Source organism: Gadus chalcogrammus, chromosome 1 (assembly GCF_026213295.1).
Source record: "Gadus chalcogrammus isolate NIFS_2021 chromosome 1, NIFS_Gcha_1.0, whole genome shotgun sequence".
Lineage (NCBI taxonomy): Eukaryota > Metazoa > Chordata > Actinopteri > Gadiformes > Gadidae > Gadus > Gadus chalcogrammus.
Genome location: NC_079412.1, coordinates 14,559,901 through 14,584,997, shown reverse-complemented (window position 1 = coordinate 14,584,997; position 25,097 = coordinate 14,559,901). Strand labels below are relative to the sequence as shown.

The 25,097-nt window shown below is 47.5% G+C and overlaps 1 protein-coding gene across 2 annotated transcripts in view; it reads left to right on the top strand.

The window, feature by feature from the left end:
- The window catches only part of magi3a (membrane associated guanylate kinase, WW and PDZ domain containing 3a), a 99,019-nt gene that overhangs the window by 44,714 nt on the left and 29,208 nt on the right, over positions 1–25,097 (top strand). For both annotated transcript variants that reach the window (XM_056590989.1, XM_056590999.1), the window contains exons 2-5: positions 8,417–8,533; positions 13,925–14,044; positions 20,780–20,992; positions 24,623–24,797. In XM_056590989.1, coding sequence (XP_056446964.1) covers positions 8,417–8,533; positions 13,925–14,044; positions 20,780–20,992; positions 24,623–24,797 — 625 coding nt within the window. The remainder of the gene's footprint in view (positions 1–8,416; positions 8,534–13,924; positions 14,045–20,779; positions 20,993–24,622; positions 24,798–25,097) is intronic.

The window sequence follows — 25,097 nt, the reverse complement described above, 5'->3', positions numbered from 1 at the left end:
GTGGAAAAAATGTGCAGCGGGTAACTGTTGCGGCCTGCATTGATGCCTATGGAGCAGCCCCCACCTCCCCCTCCTCCATGCGCGAGTCTTCAAAGATGAACTGATAAATCACCCGGCCGGTGCCGGAGCGCAGTGACGACACGGCGCTTACACACACATCTGGCGGCCGGCGACCTCACTTCTCTCACACACACACACACACACACACACACACACACACACACACACACACACACAATCACACGTGCAAGGACGGGGAGGCGAGCCTCTTAGGCACACCTCATATCAATTACAGTGATGTAGGGTCGTCACGGCCCTGTGATGGGAGCTGCCAGTTGACTTATTCCGGTGATGGAGCCGCCACCAGCTCTGTGCCGGAGGGATCGCCACAGGCTGCCGCGGAGTAGGATGGATGGGCCGAGCGGGACCTAACTAAGATTATATTTGATTATTTTACCCTGGCTGCAGCGCAGCCACATTATCTATCCCGGGTGTGAGTGTGAGTGTGAGATTGGGTGTGGGTGTGTGTCTTAGACAAGTCTGGGCTTTTACACACTTGCTTAAAGCCATTTACAGAATGGATTACAGAACAGCCGTTTTCTGGATATTCGTGCATTGTGGGTTTGCTCTCCAAACGGGCCCTTTTTAAAAGGGATGTTGTTGTGTGCTTTCATTCATGTATTCCAGACACGGGGCCACATGTGGCTGAGTCCACGCGGCCCCATCAGCGCGATGGCATTTGCGTCTACTGGCGAATGACTCATGGCTCCCGGCAGCGGTGGTGAATCAGGCTGGCAGCGCCGCGACGCACCAGCGAGCGCAGCACCACCTTTGGGGGCGGAGGGGAGGGGCGGTTGCTTCCCATAACACACAACGCCTTCTGCCGCACGTTTACAGCACACGTGCGCTCACCGCTCGCTACCCCAAAGCAGAAACACGTAGGCTCGATGTCTCCGGCCCCTTTGCAACGCGACCGCCTTGTATGGCTGGGCGCCCGGTTTTCAAAATCCTTCTGAAATGCCTCTTTTTGACATGACATGACATGACGTTACACCATCACCAGTATTTATTTATGAGTCCAGGATATTTTGGGAGCCGGGGGAAAAAGAAGCAGAAGAAGAAGAAGAAGAAGAAGGGGGGAAAGAGTCCCGGCGTGTCTCTGGTGTCGTCAGCGGGTCGTGTGACTTCCTGATGAATCGCTCTTGGGATTCTCAGTGACATCCCAGAGCCATTGTGGCGAGGAGCGCGTCACACTTCTCTTGCTTTGCAGAAACCATAATCCATCGCAGTGGAAGCTATTACTGTCCCCGAGCGTTCCCCAGGAAAGAAACCAAGCCGCTTCCTTCCCCTCCCCAAGGCTGCCCTTTGGTAGCCCTCTGCTGTTCGATCGAAGGTCCTCCATTTCTAGGCATAGCGGCACACCTGCTGGTATTCTTGCCTGGCCTGTGTTTCATGCTGGTTATACCATGGCTGTGTTGCCAGAGGGGGGTTAACATGGAAGAAACCATATGATCAGGCATGTATTTTTTCGTTGATGGTAGAGCACCCCATCCCCACTCCCCCCCTCTCTCAGAAGTAACACGCGGGCTGGATTTCACTTCCCCGTCTCCAGAAGGCTCCTCTCGCTCCTTGTTGCATGTTAACATGGTGATTAGGCAACTCGCTAATCTCTCATCCACAAGAGAGACACTGTAACCACGCTATTGCTGTCAAACACAAAAGCCACAGAAGAGATAGAAATTGAGTCTGCGTACGGAAACACAGAAAACACAGAGACACACACACACACACACACACACACACACACACACACACACACACACACACACACACACACACAGTTTTGAGTGCAGGCAGGGATTGTGCACTTGTGCAGCAGGCGTCATGCATGTGTTACAACAGCGGTTAAATTCCATGTGGGTCTGCATGTCCTTTTATTTTTGGCTTTGATTGTGCCTCTTTGTTTGTTGATCTTCTGTACACACACACACACACACACACACACACACACACACACACACACACACACACACACACACACACACACACACACACACACACACACACACACACACACACACACACACACACACACACACACACACAGCAGCACAGCCTTTTGATGATGAGTGCAGCAGGAGCCTCTCAAACTCACAAGGATGTCCGCCCGAATCACCACACGCGCACAACAACACACTGCACGTTTATTCCACACTCACACACACCGACGACTGCGTGGCCTTCCACCTGTGCGCTGCCTCCTCCTTCGGTTGACTTATTTATGTAGCCCTTTCGTCTGGCCCAGGCTGTGCTTCACAAGGGAGGTTAACTTGGCTGTTTGAGCCATGCATTATAGAGTGCTCTGGGGCTGTCTTGGGCATTGGATCTGGTGATTGAAGTGAATCAGCTGGTATAAAAAGGAAAAAATCGAAACCAAAGAAAACACTGAGCCAAAGTTGTGTTTGTTATCATCCCCCCTGCTGAGAAGTATGACTCTCTCTTCCAGACCCCTGCGTCATGTCTGACTTGTTTTTTGTTGCCGTTCTTTTAATTTTTTTCTTCCCTTCCAATGCCCCGCAAACGGTTACCTGGGAAGGCCATCCTACCTTCAGCCCAGGCTGCCACAACATCGCAGGCTTTCAGACGTGACATTCAAATGGCTGTTAGGATGGTACTCTTACCACTCTTCTCATGTGGCACCACTCTTAACTGGGAGGCCTGCAAGTGTTAGTGGCAGGTGCGTGTCCATGGCCCATTCAAGCTCCCCAGGACCTGAGGGGTTGAAGGGGGACATGTGACACCAGGTCCGGTCCATGTAGCACCAGGTCCGGTCCATGTAGCACCAGGTCCGGTCCATGTGACACCAGGTCCGGTCCATGTGACACCAGGTCCGGTCCATGTGACACCAGGTCCGGTCCATGTAGCACCAGGTCCGGTCCATGTAGCACCAGGTCCGGTCCATGTAGCATCAGGTCCGGTCCATGTAGCACCAGGTCCGGTCCATGTGACACCAGGTCCGGTCCATGTAGCACCAGGTCCGGTCCATGTAGCACCAGGTCCGGTCCATGTAGCACCAGGTCCGGTCCATGTCACACCGTGTCAGGCCACCGTACATGAACCGAACAAGAGTGCTGACGGTTCCTGCCCCTTACTGCCGGACCCTAGTGGCTCTCTGACTGTTCTTTTACCTTTTTTCCTCGCCCTGACCGAATTTAAGCATTCCCAAAGGTACAGACAAGACGGAAGCTTTGTCTCTTTTCTTCAGAAAAGACTCTATTGAACAATGTCTCCCACAAAAGGGGACAATAGGATTAGGAATTGAACGCGATAGGAAAATGGAAATTGTGTGGTTACATCTCTGTGCGGAAATTAGCTCACATCCTTCTGTCTTTCCACAGAAGCAGTATACAGAATATTTTACAGGCTATACACATTCTTCAGGCATACTTTACACATACTTTATTGTCTCCATACCTACAACAGTTATTTAAATTTTTTAAAAGTGCAGCATTTACTCAGCTAAGATAGCACAGATAGCACTGAAACGCTCAGACTTTAATCATGCAGATGGGCCTAATGGCTCCATAGTGGAGTCGGCTAGCATTTAGTACGCAAAGCCATCAGAGGCCGAGAGTATATTTCTGGATGCTGACTACTCTGGGACGCCATCTGTGACTAGTGTCAAGCGGGCTGATGATTATGACTCTGCCTATAAAAAGAGGCCTGCGACATTAAGCCTGAATGCACATCTTAACAAAACCAATTCCTCTTCTCATTATCCAATGGAAATGAGCGGATCCAGCTTTTGTCCCATGGCAAGTGTTCTCCTCCCCTCCACGTCAGCAATTGCAGAAAAAATATGATGTGCCGTCACTGATGACTTTATTGCAAATGAGTTTGGTCATTAAAGTGATCCCTAAAACAAGTTTCTTCATATACTATAGTTCATCAACAAAAACCCATAGTATGTGTTGCATATCAGATAAAAGCGTGTCAATAAATTACAAAAATCTAAAAGGTCCCCAACCTAATCGAGAAACGTTTTATGTCCAAGACACCTTGTCAAGACAGACCACTTGATGGATGACAGGTAGTAGATCAATTGTATTTCAACTTGAATGAAGCCAACCTGGGCAGAGAAAATGGCTGCTATTGTACCATTCTGCATCTCAAATACTAACCCCATTCACAATTAATCCTTATGGTATCTGGCCCCCTCAGATACAGATAATTTCCTTCCTGCAGTTGCCATTTGACTGACCAATTTCCGCTATTAACTGAAACGGCAGCTTACACAGAATCCAAACAGGGAATCTTCCATGGAGTCTTGGAAGGGCTATTGTTAGAGGCTAGACGAGTGGGGTGTAATTCAGACTTTATAAAGGGTTAGCCAGGGTTTTTGGACCACTGCTTTTGAAGATACAGAAAGATTCCAGTTGCATTTACATTTGCCACCAGAATCTCCAAAGCTCCCTGTCTTGGTCTACTTTCAGCATTTAATCGAAGTTGCCAATAAGCCCTCATGACAGTCCGCCAGTCAGTCTGTCTGTCTGCCAGGGGATGCGGAAGGACATTGTGCTGGCCAGAGTTGCCAAATGTACCTAATGAGGTGCTAATTAGCCACAAGCTCTCCACTGCGAGGGCTGGCCGGCCTTCACAGAATGGCATCATTAGACACCCACTGACACCCCGGCCCGAAATGTCCCTCACTTTTTCCAGCATCTATTTGGGAGAGCCACCTGATTGTGGAGCGTTTCTGTTTACCGGGCGTCCAAAATAGCCTGTAGCTTAATAGAGCAGAGCACCGAGGCGCAGAATCCAGTGCATCATGGGATTTGGCATAGGAGTAAAAGTGAACAAATTCAGTTGTTTTGGAACAGTTTGCTTCTACTTAATTTGCCTGGCCATTAAAAGTGAATTCTTTGTTTTCTCGTTACTTTCTTTCACGGGCTCTATCTATCTCTACGAGTATCTTTGTGCTGATTGTTCAGGGTGTGATAGGTAATAGATTGAGTACCTCGTGCACACTGTGCTTACTAATTACCTCAATCCACCCCAGCGGCTTTATAATTTTCATGAACGGAAGTAAGTGTGAATAGATTGTAATGAAAATAAAAGATTGTGTTTTTGCATGTGGGAAATATGAGAGCGGAAACTGCTGACGTGGTAAATAATAAGAAAAGTGATGTACTTTCATCTTTCTGTATTCAAAACATTTGGAATGCTTTGAAAAGTTGTGCTGCCTAAGAAGTGCTGTGTCAAGAAGGGTCCCATGTGTGGTCTCACAATCTTCTAAAGCTTTTAAATAGTGTGAGACGTACAGACAATGGCAGATGGCAGGCTGAGCACTAGAACAGAGCTGTGTTCCACATAGTTTTCCCATGCTCTGCTGCCAGAAGAGCTCAACTGAATTAATGCTCTCCTGAACGACGTGATGGGTAGCTACACCTGTCTTCACTAACTCTGTGTGTGTTTGGGTGGGTGTGGGCGTGTCTTTGCACATCTGTGTGTGTGTGTGTGTGTGTGTGTGTGTGTGTGTGTGTGTGTGTGTGTGTAAGCTTGTTTCTGCACATCTGTGTGTGGGCCCGGTATATGTGTTTCTATGCATCTTTTGTCTTGGTGCAGTGTGTCAGTACATACACATAATCTCACAGGTGTGTGAGGGTAGCGGCTGATGTATAACCAATTATAGAGGTAAACATAAACCTGGATGGGGGCCTTGTGTGTGTGTGTGTGTGTGTGTGTGTGTGTGTGTGTGTGTGTGTGTGTGTGTGCGCGTGCGTATGCACTCTTTCACAAGATGCTAACCTGAGAATAAGAGAGAGGGTGTGAGAGAGTGGAGGAATGTTACAAGAGACAATAGTTGGGGGATGCACGGGGTGTGCAGAGATAAATGTGGGATAGAGGGGGTGGGGGGGTGGGGGGGGGGTCGTGCTGAGTTCCCCATGGGTTCCCATGCTCAGCCCCCCCCCCCTCGTATGAGAGCATCTCTGTAATGACCACATGATGAAGCACAAAGGCTTCCATTGTGTCCCGCATGGCCCCGGCTCTACCAGGCCGGCAGGCTGCTGATTCACTGCCCCCCCTCCTCAGAGAGACACATACACACAGACACACACACACACACACACACACACACACACACACACACACACACACACACACACACACACACACACACACACACACACACACACACACACACACACACACACACTATCTCCACTCCACTCACTCTCTCCCTTTCGCTTTCTCGCTCTTTTCTTCAGTTTTCTTTTTCTACCTATGGTTATGATGGAGAGCACTAATGCTTTCTGACAGGCAGGCAACACAAAGGATGTACCGTGTGTGTGTGTGTGTGTGTGTGTGTGCGTGTGTGTGTGTGTGTGTGCGTGTGTGTGTGTGTGTGTGTTTCTGTGTGTGTGTGTGTGTGTGAGAATTCGCATGTTTACAGGGAACGTGTGATGACAATTAGTATCATCTATTGTGCTTGGTTGAACCCCTGCTGAACCTTCCAGAAGGAGGCGGTGGGGGGGGGGGGGGGGTACATGGAGCTGGGGCGATATTACCACCCCCTCCTACATCCTTGAACATGGGAACGCTGCTGGTGTGTTGTTATGTTCGGATTTTCATGTCTCACAGCTTCTGGGAAGCGGGAACCGCAGTGAGCGGCTGTGGTTCACGGGTACCACCAAGAGCCCTGTGGTTTACCGGTTGTACCATGAGCCCTGTGGTTTACGAGTTGCACAGTGTGGTAAAGGGGAGGCTTCCGTTTCCTCGTCCTACATTTCAGGCACTCACCGAGCCAGCGAACCATCCCTACTGTTACATAATGGGAAGGAAACATTCCCCTGCGTTCACCAGGACCACCGCTCGCTTGCCGAGCGAACCCAGTGTTTTTTGAAGCCAATGCCGCCCCCTCCCCCCACCCTCCTCCCCCCCTTCTCTCCCGTGACCCACATCGACGGCTGTTTTCCCAGTTGGCAACAGATAACCGTCAGAATCAGTCATTGGAACGGAAGCTGGCACGGCCTCGCTTTTCGGGGGCCTCTGTTTTGTCACCTCAGAAGGCAAAAGGAGCATTTGATGTAATTTCCAATGATAACTGAAATGGGAGTTGGCTTCCCGACTGTGTACCATGTTTTATTTACCAGCCTCGGGCTGCCAATATCCCCCCCCTCAAGCAACGGCGCCAATAACGGATGGCACTGAAGCGGCCGTCCATCTTCCCGAGGGGAGGGATTTGTGTTGTTCATCGCAGAATGCTCTTCTGCTTTTATAACGTTTTATTTTTCCTATGCCCTGGAGACGATATATTTCCTCGCGTGGCTACCCTCCCGTATTCAGTTTGAACCCATTCTGCGTTCATAGCATCAAGTGAATGCGTAGGGGGCGGGGGGGGGGAGCAGTCATTGGTGGCTCCGAAACAGCATTTTAAGGATCTGTATCTCCAGTATATTATGTAAATCTTTAGACGCTGAATAAGACATTTGCAAGTGTATATAAGTGCAGGGAACACACTGATGCCGTCCACTCCTCCTCAGGAATTCGGAGAATAACATGACCAACAAAAGGACGTCCACTGTGTGTGTCTTGGGCGCCACAGGGAGAGGTGCGGTACAAGCTTCACAGCCCGGCCCTCTGCTCACCACAGGGTCTCGGCGGTTATTGAATCCAGACAGCCGGGCGACCGGTAAAACGGGATCGAATGAACGAACATCGCGGCACACCCCGACAAACAGCCCTGCGCTCATTTCCTCGGAAAACACGAACATCTGGAGTCTTCAGGGCTCGGGGAGGAGGACGGCCAGGGCCGACGCCCGGGACGTGTCCCCCCCCCCCCCCCCCCTCCCCCCTCTCTCCCTCTCTCCCTGGCGCTCTGCAGCCGTGAGGAGAATGCTAAGCAGCGCTCCTCCTCTCTCAACTCCACCGCCCCCTGCCCTGCTGCTGCTGCTGCTCAGGGGGTGCGGCGAGACAGTGCCCCCCCCCCCCCCCCCCCCCCCCCCCCCGCCCGCCTCCTCCCCACCCCCTCTCCCGCCACTTCCTCATGCGTACATCATCCGGATAGTTGGTAAATGGGCACCTCCTATTAATGTTTCATCGGGCGTGACAGTTCCAATATGCCATGCGAGCCGACCAGACATCAGAACCTCGTCCCGCCGAAATTGCTATCCCTTCAAGGTCATTTTTATTTTTGTCCAAAACATGACGTACTTCTTTTCCGTCTTCAGGTGGGGGGGTTGTGATTTCATTTTGCGTAGCATTAGCCGTTACCTGGGTCTGTGGAGTTCTTCCCCGTGTGGTCGAGTTGATGCAGTCGGAGACTCTGTGGCCTGACTGTGTGAGTCATGTGCTACTCAGGGGATTGAAGGGGTTTGGACAAGGACTGATGTTTGTTTCTCTCTGTCTCCTCCAGGTAAGGTGTTGAACACAGACCTGCGGCACTACCTCAGCCTGCAGTTCCAGAAGGGCTCCCTGGACCACAAGCTACAGCAGGTGATCCGGGACAACCTGTACCTGCGCACCATTCCCTGTGAGTAACACATGCACGCTCATCCCTCTCTCGCCGGCCACGCGTCCACATGGCTCCTCCTCCACAGTGCCATGTGTTTCACCTGATTTGTTCTCAGTGTCAGCTTCACTTTCTCCTTCTTGTAGTGGTTCTTAATGTGCTAATGGCTTACTCCAAACACATCTAGATGTGCTTGTGTATTTGGGACGATACCGTTTGAATACTTGTCACTTCTGTAGGAGTTGTAAGGACAGAGAGAAGAAAAGGGGTGGAAGACAGCACGGCAAAAGGAATAAGGCACGACCATTGTAGAGAGGAAGATGAGCAGCGGAGGGTATAAAACAACATCCAAGCAAGGATATGTTAAGAAAATCTTGACATTGGAAGCTTTAAGAACCGCAAATTGATAAACAAGCTAAAAGTAGCTAGGTCACCCTATATTTCATATTCCAGCCATCAGAATCAGAAAGAGCTTACTGCCATGTAGGTTTGAGCACACGAGGACTTTGCAAACACCCCTAAAAAAAACGAGGTGTGCAAGCGCGTGCGTGCAGAGGTTATTGGAAATAGGATTATGTTGAGGAGGAGCCTTCAAGGGAGGCCCATTGCTGCCCCCCCGCAGATGTTCCTGCACGCTTCAGCTAGACCGGAACCCTTCGAGTTTGCAGTATGAGCACGATGACGTCACCGCCCCGGCTTCTCAATGAACACTTGCAGTAGAATAAGCTGAGCAGTACGGCCGCTCCTAAATCCATGAGGATCATGAGTATGTTCAAAAGATGTGATTTGCAGCTGGCCTTGAGCCCAAAAGGCTAATGATGTGGTACTGGGAAAAAAAACAACCATAACAGCCCAGTTATATGTGTAATTTGGCAATGAGTAGTTGGCTTATAACCCCTACGCCACTGGGCCTTTTAGAAGGCTGGAGTCGGAGAAGATAGCATTCCCTGCGGATCAGCTGGAAACGCTTCTTGCAACATCCCATCACGGTTTTTTTCCCCCGTGGAAATACGTCTCTAATTTCCTTCTGACTTTGTGCAGGGTGAGGCCTCATGGACCTCCTCTTGCATGGGGAGTGAGATCTCTTCTCTGGATCCTCAGAGTGTCTGTTATTGCAGAGCGGTCTGCTCAGCGCGTCTCGCTAGAGGATTCAACTATAGACGGCTTTATGAATATGAAATGGTCTGTCGGAATCGTGGAGAGATGGCAGAGATATCAGATTTATTTTTCCTCATCCTGAAAAGACATTTACCATTTTTGTATTATTCTTCTTTAAGATGAATTACTAAGGGAGCAATCTGACCAGAGGATCTTCCTACCTACATATCAAAAAGCATACGTCCCGTAGGGTAGTCGTATGCCGAGCGTCTGAAGAAAATCCATTTTATCTATTTTCCTTGATCCTGACATTTATGTTTGTTGTTATTATTTATGTTCTCTAATGTTGGCCAAGTCATTACCAGACAGCCTCCGGCAGTGTGCTCCATGCCCTCTGTGGCTGGTGTTTTTCTCCTTTGTGTTGTTATGAACGCTGCCTCTTCACAGAAGCAGACACTCGACACACAAGCTTTTTCAGTGTTCCCTCTTGTGTTGCTGGGGTTTTCTTGTTTGAACATAGTCCTTCTGTCCCTATGATGTGACACCAGTCTATAGAATGCATAGTACCTGCAGTATGTCCTCCTAAAATGTTGTTCTGTATCCAATCCATCACTTTGAAGACTTATTATTGCTATTGTTACTATTGTTTTTATTTATGCCCTTCATTGACCTTGATATTCATTTGATCAATACATATGATCTATTTTCTGATTATCAGAACATCCACAGAAGAAGCTCTCATCACATCTGTAATCTTTTTTTTAAAGAAAAGCCTGAATCTATATATTCAATATGGAAGTGATGGGTAACATAAAGGTAACATGAATTGATCTGACATGAATCTAGACTAAATCTATAAACATGGATGAGATGTAAATATGGACTCAAATTGCCCTCTATGGGTTAATGCATGCTACTGCATGGATTCATTGTTACTGGTGGTTTTGGGTGAGATGAAATGAGATGAAAATGTCTCCCTGGAGCGCAACAGAAGCGGGCATCTTTTCCATGTGGATAGTGGCTGGAACCACTGCCACTTTACATTTCTGTTACTTATTTAGTTTACTTATTATTACTTATTTTTACCTATCCATTTAATTTGTATTGTATTGTTGCTGCTATGTGGCTGTTGAGTTACCAAGCATAAGAATTGTACTCTTGTGTACTTGTACAATACGAATATAATAAAAGCACTTCTGAGTCTGATCTGATAGTGGTTGGACCAGCTCAAGCAAGGGTGTTTGGTATTCCTTCAGAACTGTCCTCTGCTTCCACGCGCACATCAGAAGTGAACTTGATGTGGTGTTGGAGTCTGTGGTTGTGCGCTCTCTGAGGCCTATCTCCCACCAGGGGGCCACCAGAGCGCCCTGTCAAGACCAGGACATCTGGCTGACTCAGGGGCTTCTGAGGCCACCGTTACGAAGGACCAGTCTGGGTCTCAAACTACAAACCCACTTTGGTATAATACCAACAACTGTAATAGCTTTTCTTTTGTTTATCTGGGTCGTAACATGTTTTATTTCATTAGACACAAATAACAATAAGCACAGAACGGAATGCTGGGAATTGGGGCTGTTTAAACAAGCCTCTGTGAAAGCTGAGCCGGTGATTGTCACCGTTTCTTTCGTCCCCATTCTCCCCTGTTAAGATAGATTAGAAAAAAGAAAAAAAGCAATTCCAACATTTCCTTTATTCAAGGTGCTTCTACAGGGGTGTGTGTGTGTGTGTGTGTGTGTGTGTGTGTGTGTGGGGGGGGGGGGGGGGGGGAGTCATATTTCACTCCATAATGTTCCGTTCTCCGTTGCTGTACTACACCCGTTCATCTGTTGAATCTGATCTTTATATTCCTCTGCATTTATTTTTTATCAATATGATATCAGTATTTTCAACAGTAGTAGTGGAGGTGGTGCTTAACTTGGAGAAGAGGACTTACATAAACGGTTAAACCTGTTATTTAATTCTTTAATGCCAAAATTGTAATCTCTCGTGGTACGATGTGTGGTTTCCGGGCATTTATTCTTTCAGTTGATTTCTAAGTGAGAATGTGACCTAGTTAGAATAGAGCGATGCCTACATGAGAGACAGCATAACATTCATTTCATAACAATGTTTCTTTTTTTAATGTCTGACTGCCCAAGGCAGTTATAATTAGTATATATATGTAAGTAACGATGTAAGTACTTTAAACTTGGTGTGCAACAGCCTTCGCTGTAGATTGTGCTGAAGATCTGAAACCTGGTCTTAAAAAAGCAGGAGGATGTTGTAAATTTGCGGGGAGGACCCTGAAAGTATTCCTTTTTAGCATTTCCTACGATGATTAACTCAAGGATGACTTTAAATGGCACTTCCTAAATTTCCCATGCGTAGTGATAACGCCTCTTCTCATATAAAGTAGAAAAAAACCTTGTCAAACGTAATTTACGTTTTTGAAAATTGCCTGATCGTGGCTGACTTATTTTGCCCCCCCCCCCCCCCCGCCACACACACAGCTAAAGTCAGCGATGAGTAGTGTAATGCAAAACGTCATTCTGAAGTGACTTTGTGGGAAGGAGTAACAAGCCCACAGGGCACAGCAGACAACACCTCTGTGACGGCCCACCGGGTAATGTGGTTTGCACAAAGGATATTGCATTACTTGACAATTTCCGCCTCCTGCAGAGCTTTCTCGAAAATTAAATCCCAATCGGCCTTTTCATATTTCCGAACACAAAGGGGAGGGGCTTCTGTGACTCCTTCCTCGTTTCACCAGGCCATCAAACGGCGCCAGGAAAACTAATATTCTGGGAAACATTTATCTCCAAAACTTAATAATCTACTATAATCACGAATGTTAATGAGTTACATGAGTGGCGAGTGTCTCCAATGCTTCCAATGGGAAATACGCACACGCACACACACACACACACACACAGTAGGTCATGGTTGAAGACTAGCTTCCTTGGCTTGATCCATCCATGCAGTTCATAAGGCACCTACTAACTGGATGGTTTATTCAGGAAACTAGTTCCCAAGTGGCCCGATCCAACCAGCTAATCATTCTTTGATAACCCACATTCTTACTTTGCCTTGCACACTGACATGGTTGCTTTCATAAAAAGTTGGCACGGTTTTCTTCACTTGACTCTGAAAGGAAGAAAAAACTAATTAAAACGTCAAACATTGGTGCACACTTCATTCCAAGATTTAGTAGCTGTAATGTTTTATATTGGGCTTCATTTTCTTGCAATTAGTCTCTCCCCTAACTTACCCTGCCTGACCTGCGCCAGTGTTTATACCATTGGTACAGAATTACTTCTGCCTCCCTCTTCTTCTGTTCAGAAGAGGCTGCAATACATGTCCATTGTCCATACCAAGGCTAGCGTTGGCGTATTTACTTGCTAACTCGTTGTTCCTATGGGGATGAAACTAATGTACGGTAAACTTGATTGATTGATGATTCTCGCAAGAGCCCTCATGGAGCCAAGTATTTGCTTTAATAAAGCAGGATCAGGGGAAGACACGCTGGCAGCATTGAACATCAACATTGTTGCTACAATGACTGAACATCTCGTCAGTAGGTGTAACATTGTTTGCAAAATTACACATTAGCCACACTCAGTTGTTTTATAACTCAAAACAATGAAATAGCACAATGGGGGGCATTTTACATTTAGCCACATAGGCCCATCTGAATAACGTCTAAGGTTTCCCGCTATGATCATTATCGTGTTTTTCCTCGTTTCTTGTTTTACTTGACTCCTGACCTAAAAGAACAGCCCTTAAGCAGCTGATCATTCATTGGCTGTGGTTAACCATTAAAGGACAATGCACTGAACGCAAAGGAGGCCTTTTATCAACTTGAAGGATGTGATCAAATATTCATTGAAGTGATGGAGCTGTCCTGCGAATGCTTCCTTCTCCCTGTCCTCCACTGTTTTAATGTATCGTTGAAGATCACTAATGCAGAAAGGGGTTTGCTGCCAGATTGAATTCACTGGACATTTGTAGGACAAGGTAGAAAATGTTCCCTGGGATTTTTCCAGTTTAAATACGGTGAACAATTATTTGCGACTAAAGGACAGATCTGCCTTCAACGATGAGATGACAATAGAGCAGTGGAGACATCAATAAGAGAACAAAAGCAGCAGTAGGGGTTCAGCGTGTACTTCAACCGCAGAAGAGGGCTATTAAACCTGGAGTGGACTCCCGGGCCCGGAGCTCAGCCAACGCCGGGCCGTTCAATCAGAACCCTGCCCTGTTGTGACCAGCGTGCAGGTTGTCTCGTCTCCTAACTGTCTGTGTGTGTGTGTGTGTGTGTGTGACCCCCACCATTAGGCACCACCCGGCAGCCCAGAGAGGGGGAGGTCCCTGGCGTGGACTACAACTTCATCAGCGTGGGCGAGTTCCGGGTGCTGGAGGAGAGCGGGCTGCTGCTGGAGAGCGGCACCTATGACGGTACGGCCCCCACCCCCACCTGTGTGTGTGTGTGTGTGTGTGTGTGTGTGTGTGTGTGTGTGTGTGTGTGTGTGTGTGTGTGTGTGTGTGTGTGTGTGTGTGTGTGTGTGTGTGTGTGTGTGTGTGTGTGTGTGTGTCTGTTTCTTCTCCCGTCCTTCCAGCAGAACCGCGTTTCTTTAGATGCATCCGGGCATCGACTCTGTAGCAGAAAAATCCTGGAAAGAGCTGATAAAAAAAATAAAAAAAAACCTACGCAAAGGCCGGGCAGCGTAGCATAATGACATACTTCCTAAAAATAGGGCAGCGCTGAACCTCGTTGGAAGAAGCATCGATGTTTGTCTGTACACTCTTGCTCTGTCCCACTCCATTACACTCTGCCTCTGGGGAAGACCTGGGCCGGGATGAATGCCCTTCCCCCCAGTCAAGCCCCCTCCCCCCAGCCTGTTGCCTATCGCTGTTTATTGGGTCACGCGGCGATGCCAGTCCACACATACACAAAGCACCAAACCAGGTCACCGTGGCTGGTTATGCGTAGTGGCGCTGTGTTGGAGCAGTGGGAGCGCGGCGTGTCCCCAGGTGACTGCGAGGCTATTTTAGCAGAGAGAAGCAGGTCAGCCCCGGCAGCGAGGCGGAGCACCTCACCTGGCCCCTAGATCAGGCCCCCCGGCAGACGGTGGCCCCCCCAGCCGGAGAGAGAGCACCCCGCCGCCGTATAAATTATGGATGCGTAGAGGTCGGCCCGGGCCCCGTCCTGCCTAATGGACCTCCAAGTGGCTCAGCCTGCAGAGGCTCCCCGGGGCCAATCGCTACAGGGGCCCGCCCCCGTGACCTCCACACGGCCCCCACTGCGGCACTGAGGAGGGAAACGTTGTGAGGACAAACATACCCTCACTGACATGCTAGCACTCAACCACACACGCACGCAGGCACTCAAACACACGCACAAACCACACACACGCATGGACAGAAACACGCACACACACACACACACACACACACACGCATGAACAGAATCACACACACACAGGCAAGCACACAAACGCATGGACAGGAACACATGGAACCAAGAACACACACACACACACACACACACACACACACACACACACATGGAAGCAAGAATACACACGCACACACGCATGAACAAAAGCACACACACGCACATAAATGGACACAAGCCTGTGCATACACACATACGCCAACACATGCACACACACATAGCGGAAGAGATGATGAGAAAAATTGAATGTGAAGTTCATGTGTGAGTTTAATAATGCAGACCCTGAACAGTGTTTTAAGTGGTATAGCAGTATAACGATGAGCGTTTCCGGCTGGTAGCTTCTGAACTCAAAGCTAGGCTGTTAGCCGTGACTAATCCCCCAGACCTGTGAACCAGATCAGCCTGATCTTGTAGTTTCATAGTTTTAATCCGTCACTAAGACACACGCGTACACTTCTCTGAACCTCTAGAGGCGGTCCGGGAGCGTTTCACAGATCTGTCTTTTCATTTTCTTTATGTGCAAGTCTCTTTAGAAATAGTAGAATGTTATTCAGAGACAGATCAGATGGATATTTAACCAAGCATAATGCAGGCAAAATTGTCGGGTATTTTTTCTTTATCATTCATCACTTGCGATGCACACAGTCAGCGTGCATCACAATTCACCCTGACTGCATTACAAGCGAGTCCGGGTGTCAAACATTTACATTTTTTATTTGAATAGCACATTAAGAAAGCAATGCATTTCAAAGTTGGTTGCAGCAAGGAACACCGTTACAGTTTTTGTCCTATGTTGTCTTTTGAAGTCTTGCTGAAAACCAAATTGCCCTTAGGGGACGATAAAAGCTTGAAGTAAGTAATTAGAAAAACATGCAATAACTTGATACAGCAAATGATACAGCAGAAGATTTAAAGAAAGAAAAAGCTTAGCTAGCTACCTAGGTCGCAATTGATTGAAAGGGCTCTTAAAGTTGGAATAGAACAATGGCAAGATAGAGGGGTCTGACATTCAAAGGATCTAGCGTTGATCGGAGAGAAAGATCATTGTAACAGACTGGATATAAAGTTGAATTGCCATTAAGAATATCCTATCACTAATGTAAACACTCACTCACTCACTCACTCACTCACTCACTCACTGATAGAGGGGCACAAGATGCAGCACAGAGCTCTTGAAGCCTGTGATTTTTTCTGGTGTTCTCCAAGACATCAGCCGGTGATTGTTTTCTCCGCAGCAAAAGTGCAGAAACCATTCAGCTATAGAATTACAGGTTTGTATATTGACTTGACTCTCGTGTGTGTGTGTGTGTGTGTGTGTGTGTGTGTGTGTGTGTGTGTGTGTGTGTGTGTGTGTTCGCAGCTGTAGGGTTTTTGTCAAGAAATGTGTGTCTAAGATACAATGTACCAGCAGCTGTTGTCTGCACTGCAGATGGAAACAAAAACAATATCACAAACTCTTAAGTGGAAAGATGCACACAGAAATCGGCGCATGTTGTGGTGTGCTTCTATCGTATTTTTATTTTATTTTATTTGCAAGTGGTATGCTAAGACATTTCTTTGATCACTGAAAAAAAATAAGTACATGGCTAATTTAAACGTTAGACTGACAGACGAACGTTCAATTTCAGGCTTCGTCTGGAATTTGGAAGATGTATCTGTATATTTGTCAAGTCACATTGTCAGTTAGGATCAGAACGATGGGTCACGCGATGGGTGAGCCTAATGGGCCGAACAAGTAAACTAGATATTATGCCCCAGACAGGAGGAAAAGGAAAGGCCGACATTGTTTTGATTGAAATTTGGGAGGATATATTAATAACTGGTAAAAATGACATTCTTTTTAATTAGGGTTATGGTTATATATTTATTTTAACAAAAAGATATTAACGAATCAAGCTTTCCAAAGAACTTCTATCTGTTTGTGGCGATGTGATTCCGACAACACACAACAACACACACGCTGATTGTATTTAGTTTTATATTACAGCCGGTCGTTAAATTAGATTGATTCGTTTAAGAGACATTCAATATTTTTGGTTTGTTTCAGACAGACGGAACACACAATTATTTGTGCGATGATGAATAAATGAGCTCCAATAATCAATTTGAGAGACAGTCATTAGGGATCAGGCCTACTTATTTTATTATAGTTGGACTTTTTTTGCTACTCGACCCGTCAATCACCCAGAGAATAACCCCTCAAAGAAACACCTGAGAACGGAGAAAATATAGTGTTTAAACGCCAAGCCCACGCAATAGAAAACCTTTATAGATGATGGATCGCATCTCCCTTTCAAATGGCTCGATGTCACTTCTGTCAGACAAATGATCAGCACAGTCTTCTCTCTTTTTCTCTCTTTCTCTCTGTCTCTCTCTCTCCCTCTCCTTCTTCCTGGCTCTCTCGCTCGCTCGCTCCCTCTCTGTCTCCCTGGCTCTCTCTCTCCGTCTTCCTGGCTCGCTTGCTCGTTTGCTACATCTGCCCGGCCATCCGTCTGCACTTGTTGCGGTGCCAGCAGTTGGGCGTGTGACAAAGGGTGGGAGCCAGGCTGGCAGAGACGGATAGCGGGCGACTGTGAATCCCACGCGTCAAGCGCTTTTTGTTCCAAGAGTCTCCCTATTGTAGACGGTTATTCACTGAGTAATACGTTTCATCAGCCATGTGTGAACGTTACGTCGCGCATGACGAAAAATGAATCAAAAGCGCCCGTGGGACACCGCGGCGTGGTATCTCACGTTCTCACTCGCAGACGGGACTCATCAAGTATTGATTTGAAGGAATCCATGTGTGCTCGTTGTTGTTGTGTTGAACGTGGCTACGCTAGTCTTGCACGTCAGACTTTGGATCTAAAGTCTGAAGACAGACAAGCTCAAATCTGGGTCAACGCAGAGTTTCACTTTCTTTCACAAAGTAGTAAACTGTATAAAAGTCTGTTTAGGTTTTGAATCAACGCCGTGCAAACTGGCCACTGTAGTAAGACACTTTGTACACAAAAGTGTACAAAACCCGACACTGCTACAGAAATGACCCTCCCCCACCTCTCAAACAGCTTTGCAAATTCACGACCACAAAATATCTTGGGACTGCTGCTGAATTATACATGACAGCAGTGGATGGCTGCCTAGGATTGGGATTTCCTTGACTTTAAATGTCCTTGGGGAGACCACCCTGTCTGTCTTGCTTCTCAGGCCACCGGTGTGTTCAAGCTGTCTTTAGAGAAGTGCTAATGCATTGCCAGGTTGTTTTTGGATGGTGAAGCCCTTAAAGGTGTTGTACGTAAGGGCAAATTTAGATTTTCTTTTAGTTTTTCTCGTTTCTTACCAATCGGGTATCTCCTCGCGTATTGAGTCCCTATCAAAATTGATTCAAATGCAGTTCAGATTGGTTCAGGAACATTATCTTGCCCAGTTATGCAACACAGTTGGCTGAGAGGATGAATTGTACCATTATCAGGGTCTAGTGCAGCATTGTCTTTCTTCCAAGGAGCTGTGTACTACAGGACACAAGTCTGTTCTTCTCTGCTCTCAGGGTCTCTCTTTACAACATTCAAAATGTACTTACAGCAAAGTGTGTAAAGTAACCATGAAAGCGCAGACAATAGATATATTCCACATGTTTCCGCTTCTAACAGATCACATTTGAAAGCCAGAAGTTGTCATCCAAAAACAGACGCATCAGAAATCTTTGTCTCATCAATGTAATTACAGTGCTACCCATCAGGGGCCTTTGTGATACAGCAGCCTGGTGCTCAGCTCAGTCACACAGCCCATGGCTCACTTTAGGCTAAGCTCCCCGTCCGGTCCACCTTCTCCTCCACAGAGGCCGGAGCACCAAGCAATTACCCAGCCCTAATTCACCTTCTCCTGATTCACCGTCCTTTCATTAAACTCACCAATTAATTGTGAATTGGAAGCGGAGTGCAGTCTTTTTGGACCAGATGCTAATACTGTGGGCCTGTGGGGGATTAGAATGGTTTATTGTACAAATCAAAGGAATGGAGTATGTTTTGTTTCTGCAGAGCTCTGACCCACAGCAGAGAGTCTAGATTAGAGTTGTTTTTTGGGAGTTACCAGTTATCTCAAAGTCATTGTTAAACATTGGAGTCATCCTGTCGTCTGGGATTCTTTCTATTTCTCTCTGTTCTTTAATTTTCTAGCTGAGCAGTAAACGTCGATATTCTCTAAAAAGACGCCACAAAATGAATCGCAATGTTGCTCATAGTAGAAATTCTATCCAGTCATAATGAAAATGAAATGGAATCAGCTTAATCAAGTGAACAAATGACATTTCCACTGAACGCAGAATGTCTATGAGGTATTATACATTGTGTGTGCCAAGCATACGCATTATGTATTTAAATTTTAATGGAGCGCATTAAGCTTCCTGCAAATATTCATTGCACTTCCTCTCTCTCTTGGTCGCTCTCTCAATCTCTCCCAGCTGCCTCCCTTCAGTACTCTCTCTACGTGCTTCTATGCTGCATCTCTTTGCCTCGCACCGTCGGTGCAGAGTACGTCTCAGCACCAGCGCCTTCCCCCTGATGTGCAGAAAGGCAGTAGAAATTATGTTTTCCTATTAGGATTCAGCTCTGTCTTTAACGCTTAGCAGCTTCGCACAAACACACCAGTGGTTTGATGCTTTACCATTAAAGGAGAGGGAGAGAGAGAGAGAGAGAAGAAAAATAACAACCAAACAAACCGACGCAGTGGATCGATGTTCTTTTCATTCAACGTGTTGGCTCTCAGTATCTCAGTTAGAGAGAAGGGGTCATCGTGAACAGGGTCATCTTTCTCTCTTTCTCTTGAAAGAAAGAAAGTTTCATTGCAACCATTAGCGCGCACACACACACACACACACACACACACACACACACACACACACACACACACACACACACACACACACACACACACACACACACACACACACACACACACACACACACACACACCATATCTCTCTCAAAACCATTATCGAGTCGAGTCAATATGCAAACCTGTAATTCTCTTGCTGATAGGTTTCTTCACTTGAAAGTCAACTCACAAAGAACAGATGCACACACGCACACACACACTCGAAGACAAGCATTCACTAAACCACAAATCTTCTCAGGATGGGGTGCTGTCTGCCGTCTGTAGGGCACCCAGATGACCGTAAAGGCAAGCGGTCGGACCTAGAGGAATAACTCAGGGGTTCTGGTCCATGGCTTGGCATAACGCCTGGATTCAACCGTTCATTTGGGATCACGCGCTGTAAATCTCCCCGTTCAATTTGGGGCGTCGGCCTTTTGCGCTGAATGCACCGTCACTGCAAGCTCCCCTTGTCGTCCTCTCCATTGATGTTGGCCTGCTAATGCCGTCCTCTGACTGTCCAATGTGGACGCATGGTTGCGTGCCCGAGGGACTAAGTCCGACGATGTCTGTGTGTGTTTTCCTAAATTCTAATGTCTCTGTCGATATTCTGTTTTACATAGTTGGCCATAGCCTGACTTGCCAATGTGGACTCATGTTTTCGTGCCCGTGGGACCAAGTCCAACGATGTCTGTGTGTGTTTCCTAAATTCTAATGTCTCTGTCGATATTCTGTTTTACATACGGTAGGTGGCCACCACAAAAATAGTCAGTCTAGTCGCCGCAATTCTTGTATTATTGGGGTGTGACTAGTAGCTGGTGCCCATCCCCCTGTTCGGTGCCTGTTCCTCTGAGTCTAAACTGAGCTTGTCCCCGGTCGGCACCCAGGGAACTACTACGGGACGCCCAAACCCCCCGCCGAGCCCAGCCCCGTGCAGCCCGACCCAGTGGACCAGGTGCTTTTCGACGAGGAGTTTGACACCGAGGTGCAGCGCAAGCGGACCCCCTCGGTCAGCAAGATGGACCGCAAGGACAGCGCAGCGCCGGAGGAGGAGGAGGAAGAGGAGCAGCAGCGGCCGGCCCTGGTCAACGGCGTGAACGGTGAGGGCCACATACCATTGTTCACTGTGCTTTTATTTTGAAAAGCCTGGTGTTTTACTTTAGGGCTTAAGGTGACGAAAGCAAGGAACGATAGAGATTATCAAGATTTTTCGATATGTATCCAGCATATTTCGAGCCATATCGTGGCCATTTTACCTTCACTTTAAATCGAAATTAGTTTTTTTATGAAGGTTTTTTATTTTCAAACAGGCTAAGGCCAACAAGACTCATTAAATTCAAATTCAAATTCAGGTTAGCTGCTGTCCCCAGGCAACCAGGGGTCTGTATAAGCATCTATAGAACACATCCCGGTCTTCTACCTAGTTGCACTAATTTGATTGGATAACGGCAATCAATAGGTGTGGTTTATTTTAAGGAAAATGTGTTTGTGTACAATGTGTAATTTGCAAAATTCATGCACATGTCGCTTTAATGGGATTCGGTTGAGTTACGATAACATGCTGACCCTGATCCTATTTAATTGTATGTTTATTAGGCTTTGGTATTAGTTTGAATGTAATATGTACGGTTGTGGAATCTTTGCGGCTCTTTCCTAAAGTTTCGGATTACTGAGTGCAGACACACATTCACTGATAAACCCGCTAATCTTCCCAGAATGCAAAGCACGCCCCGCTTGTCTCTCTCTCCACAAAATGTCCCCTATTTTCGCGCAAACCTCCTAGGGATTAGCTGTTCTGCATCAGAGGTCAGGAGCAAATCACAGCAGTCATAGTCCAGCCGTGATCAGTGGCGGGTCCCTCTGGTCAGAGATAGATTTGTTTTGTCCTTGTTTCGTGTTCCCAAAAGGTAATCCTGAGTAACCAACTGCATAAAAAACAAAGTCAAAAAACTTTAGAGGCCCTGTGTGTCCAAGCCAATGGTGTCACAGTCAATGGTCTCACAGCCAATGGTGTCACAGTCAATGGTCTCACAGCCAATGGTGTCACAATCAATGGTCTCACAGCCAATGGTGTCACAATCAATGGTCACACAGCCAATGGTATCATAATCAATGGTCTCACAGCCAATGGTATCACAATCAATGGTCTCACAGCCAATGGTGTCACAATCAATGGTCTCACAGCCAATGGTATCATAATCAATGGTTTTACAGCCAATGGTATCACAATCAATGGTCTCACAGCCAATGGTATCACAATCAATGGTCTCTCAGCCAACGGTGTCACAGCCTATGGTGTCTCAGCCAATGGTGTCTTAGCAAATGGTGTCTTAGCAAATGGAGTCGCAGCCAATGGCGTCACAGCCTGTGGCATCACAGCCAATGGTTTCACAGCCAATGGCGTCACAGCCAGTGGCGTCACAACCTGTGGCGTCTCATTGAATTGTGTCCCAGCATATGATGTCCTTAGGGCTGATTATGGTTCCACGTCGACACAACGCAAGGGGGTTTAGAAACCCATTATGTCCTTGCGGACCCTCCTTGCGTCCACCGCAAGGGCCTGACGTGCTGCTCCCAAAAATTGTAACCTTGTGTCGAGGCAACGCAGCAGCCAGGGCTGTGATTGGTCCGCTCACTACAACCCGAGGCAGAACCAAAACAGGTTCACGACTGCGTCAAAGCGTCTGCCTGGTCATTGCGCGGCGTCGACATGGACCCATAATCAGCCCTTAAGCCAATCAGTTTAGAATTACAGCGTGCCCACGATTTGGCACGCTGAATTTGCCACAGTTGAATTATTTTGATCAATAAATCAAATCCAAATGCAATTCTAAAATGAAATATGCAATTAAGCATTTACAAAGAAAGCTGGTTGCCCCGTTGGGTGACTAACATTCTATCAAAATTCCATGTGTCCAAGTCACTTCTTATACATTTGAAGACCAAACTCACAGCTCCAGAGCGGTGTATCGGCTGCTGCTCCATCGTTACCATGATTTGTTCGGTGCGATGAGTCGTCCTAGCGAGCCGTCTGTCAGTCAGGATGCCTGCTGTCACTCCCAGCTCCACCATGCCCCTCCTCGAGTGCAGATCCGTCTGCAGCACGTCTGGTCTCCAGCGTGCGATCCTCGGCTCTCATCAGCTCATCTCATGAAAATACGGTTGACAGCCGCACCCGTGTCACACCAAACATCGCCTCTCTAGGTGAATGCACAGTGTGAGGAACTTCTTTTGGGGTGTTTTTACCGCCAAGATTCTTCTTAATGTATTGTGATAATACTTGGAGCAGGCGAGAAGATTCCTCTGTCACACGACCATCTAGGTTGATCCCTGTTGTTTTGATCCATAATGTGCGTAGAGGGACATCCAACCAAATCCCTATTGAATACTACTACTACGTAGGAGATAGAGCTGCTCTATAACCGTGTATGCTGGGGATTGAGCAAGAGGGAGAGACGGCACAGGAGGGAGATGATCGATGTGACATCTCTTCAGGCCTTAGGCAAACGCAAACAAGGAAGGGAGCAGACCCGAGCCATTGCAGGTCAACACCACGTGCAGAACGACGTAGCCCTTTGTATTGCTTAACTTAGAGGGCTCTAGCCAACGATTCTGCCTCGGTTAAGGTTTGTCAAGAGGTGGGGGGGGGAGTGATGCATGACCAAAGGGCCCAGCAGGAGGCTGCTACCGCAGTAGGAGGTGCAAGAATGTGTGTACGGCTGATGGTCACGCCATAAAGAGGTTTTTCTAGTAAACAATGTGGGTGTGAACGACGCCACACGCATTACACAGACCTACAGAGGATTTGGTGGGTCTGCTTAATGAGGGGAGAGCTAACAGAGTTTAATCTTTGTTGTGGTTGGTACTTTTTGGTTGTTTTACTCTATACTATATCTTTTTTCTTGTCATGTGGTTGTTCTCTGAGCACATACCTGCCCATTCACTCTCCGGTGATTCTACCTCACTCGCGCTGCAACCAAACTGAGGCAGTGTTCTATGTAAGGAGGCAGAGAATGAAAACACAGATAAATGCATAAAGACTGACAAGCCTTTATGTTGCATAAATATGCATGCATAAATAGTTGTTAAAAAATAGAAAAATATATCAATACACACAGGCAACCGTGCAAGCATACATGTATTCACAAGCATGCACACACGTGCGCACATGGCATGCAAACAGCCCCTGTGATTATAACACGTTTGGCGCGTGGCGCTCCAGGCCGGGCACTAAGGGTTGCTCAACTCCACTCTCGCCTTGGAGGCGCTTCCCGGATCATCACTGCTGACATTCAAATCCTATGTGTGTGTGTGTGTCTCTCTCTCTCGTTCTCTCTCTCATTCTCTCTCTCTCGTTCTCTCTCTCTCTCTCTCTCTCTCTCTCTCTCTCTCTCTCTCTCTCTCTCTCTCTCTCTCTCTCTCTCTCTCTCTCTCTCTCTCTCTCTCTCTCTCTCTCTCTCTCTCTCTCTCTCTCTCTCTCTCTCTCTCTGTGTGTCACTGTCCCTCTCTTCTGTGAAGTGTAGTGACAGCGTATACTCCAGCCCTAGCAGCAGTAGTGGTGTATACAGCAGCAGGGAGAAGCAGGGGAGCCATGCATCACAGCATCAATGGCTACACGCACTCACCTCCTGTCTCCCTGTCCTTCTTCCACCTCCCGCACCTCTGCTCCCGACCACGCCCCTTCTCCGTGTCCCTCCCGGCCGCCTTCATCCTGTGCCCGCCGCCCGCAGACCACCCGGACCCCGATGCGTCCGAGTGGAGGAAGTCGGTGCCCAGCTACAGCCAGTCGGCCGCGGCCATGGACCCACAGGCCTGGGCCGCCCTGTCCCGGGACGAGAGCCAGGACCCCCTGCCCAAGAACATGGAAATGGCCTACACAGAGACCGGCATGGTCTACTTCATCGAGTGAGTAGTCCCTCCAGGCTTATTACTTTCTGTTCCCTGTTTTAAGCCCGTCTTCCCCACCAGGAAGAGCGTAGTGTGGCTGGCCAAGTTTGGGTTTGCTGTTAGCTAATTACACGCTCACTGATCCCCGCCTCCAGCAACATAATTCTTCTCGACAAATATGGAGCACAGGAAAAGTGAAACAACCAGTTTTCCCGCAGATCGGAGCTAGTCTGCCGTGTGACTGATTTGTTTGACTATTATCTCGCTAAACACAATACACATTGAGCCTCGCCGGAGCCTTTTGTGGTGGGGCGATGA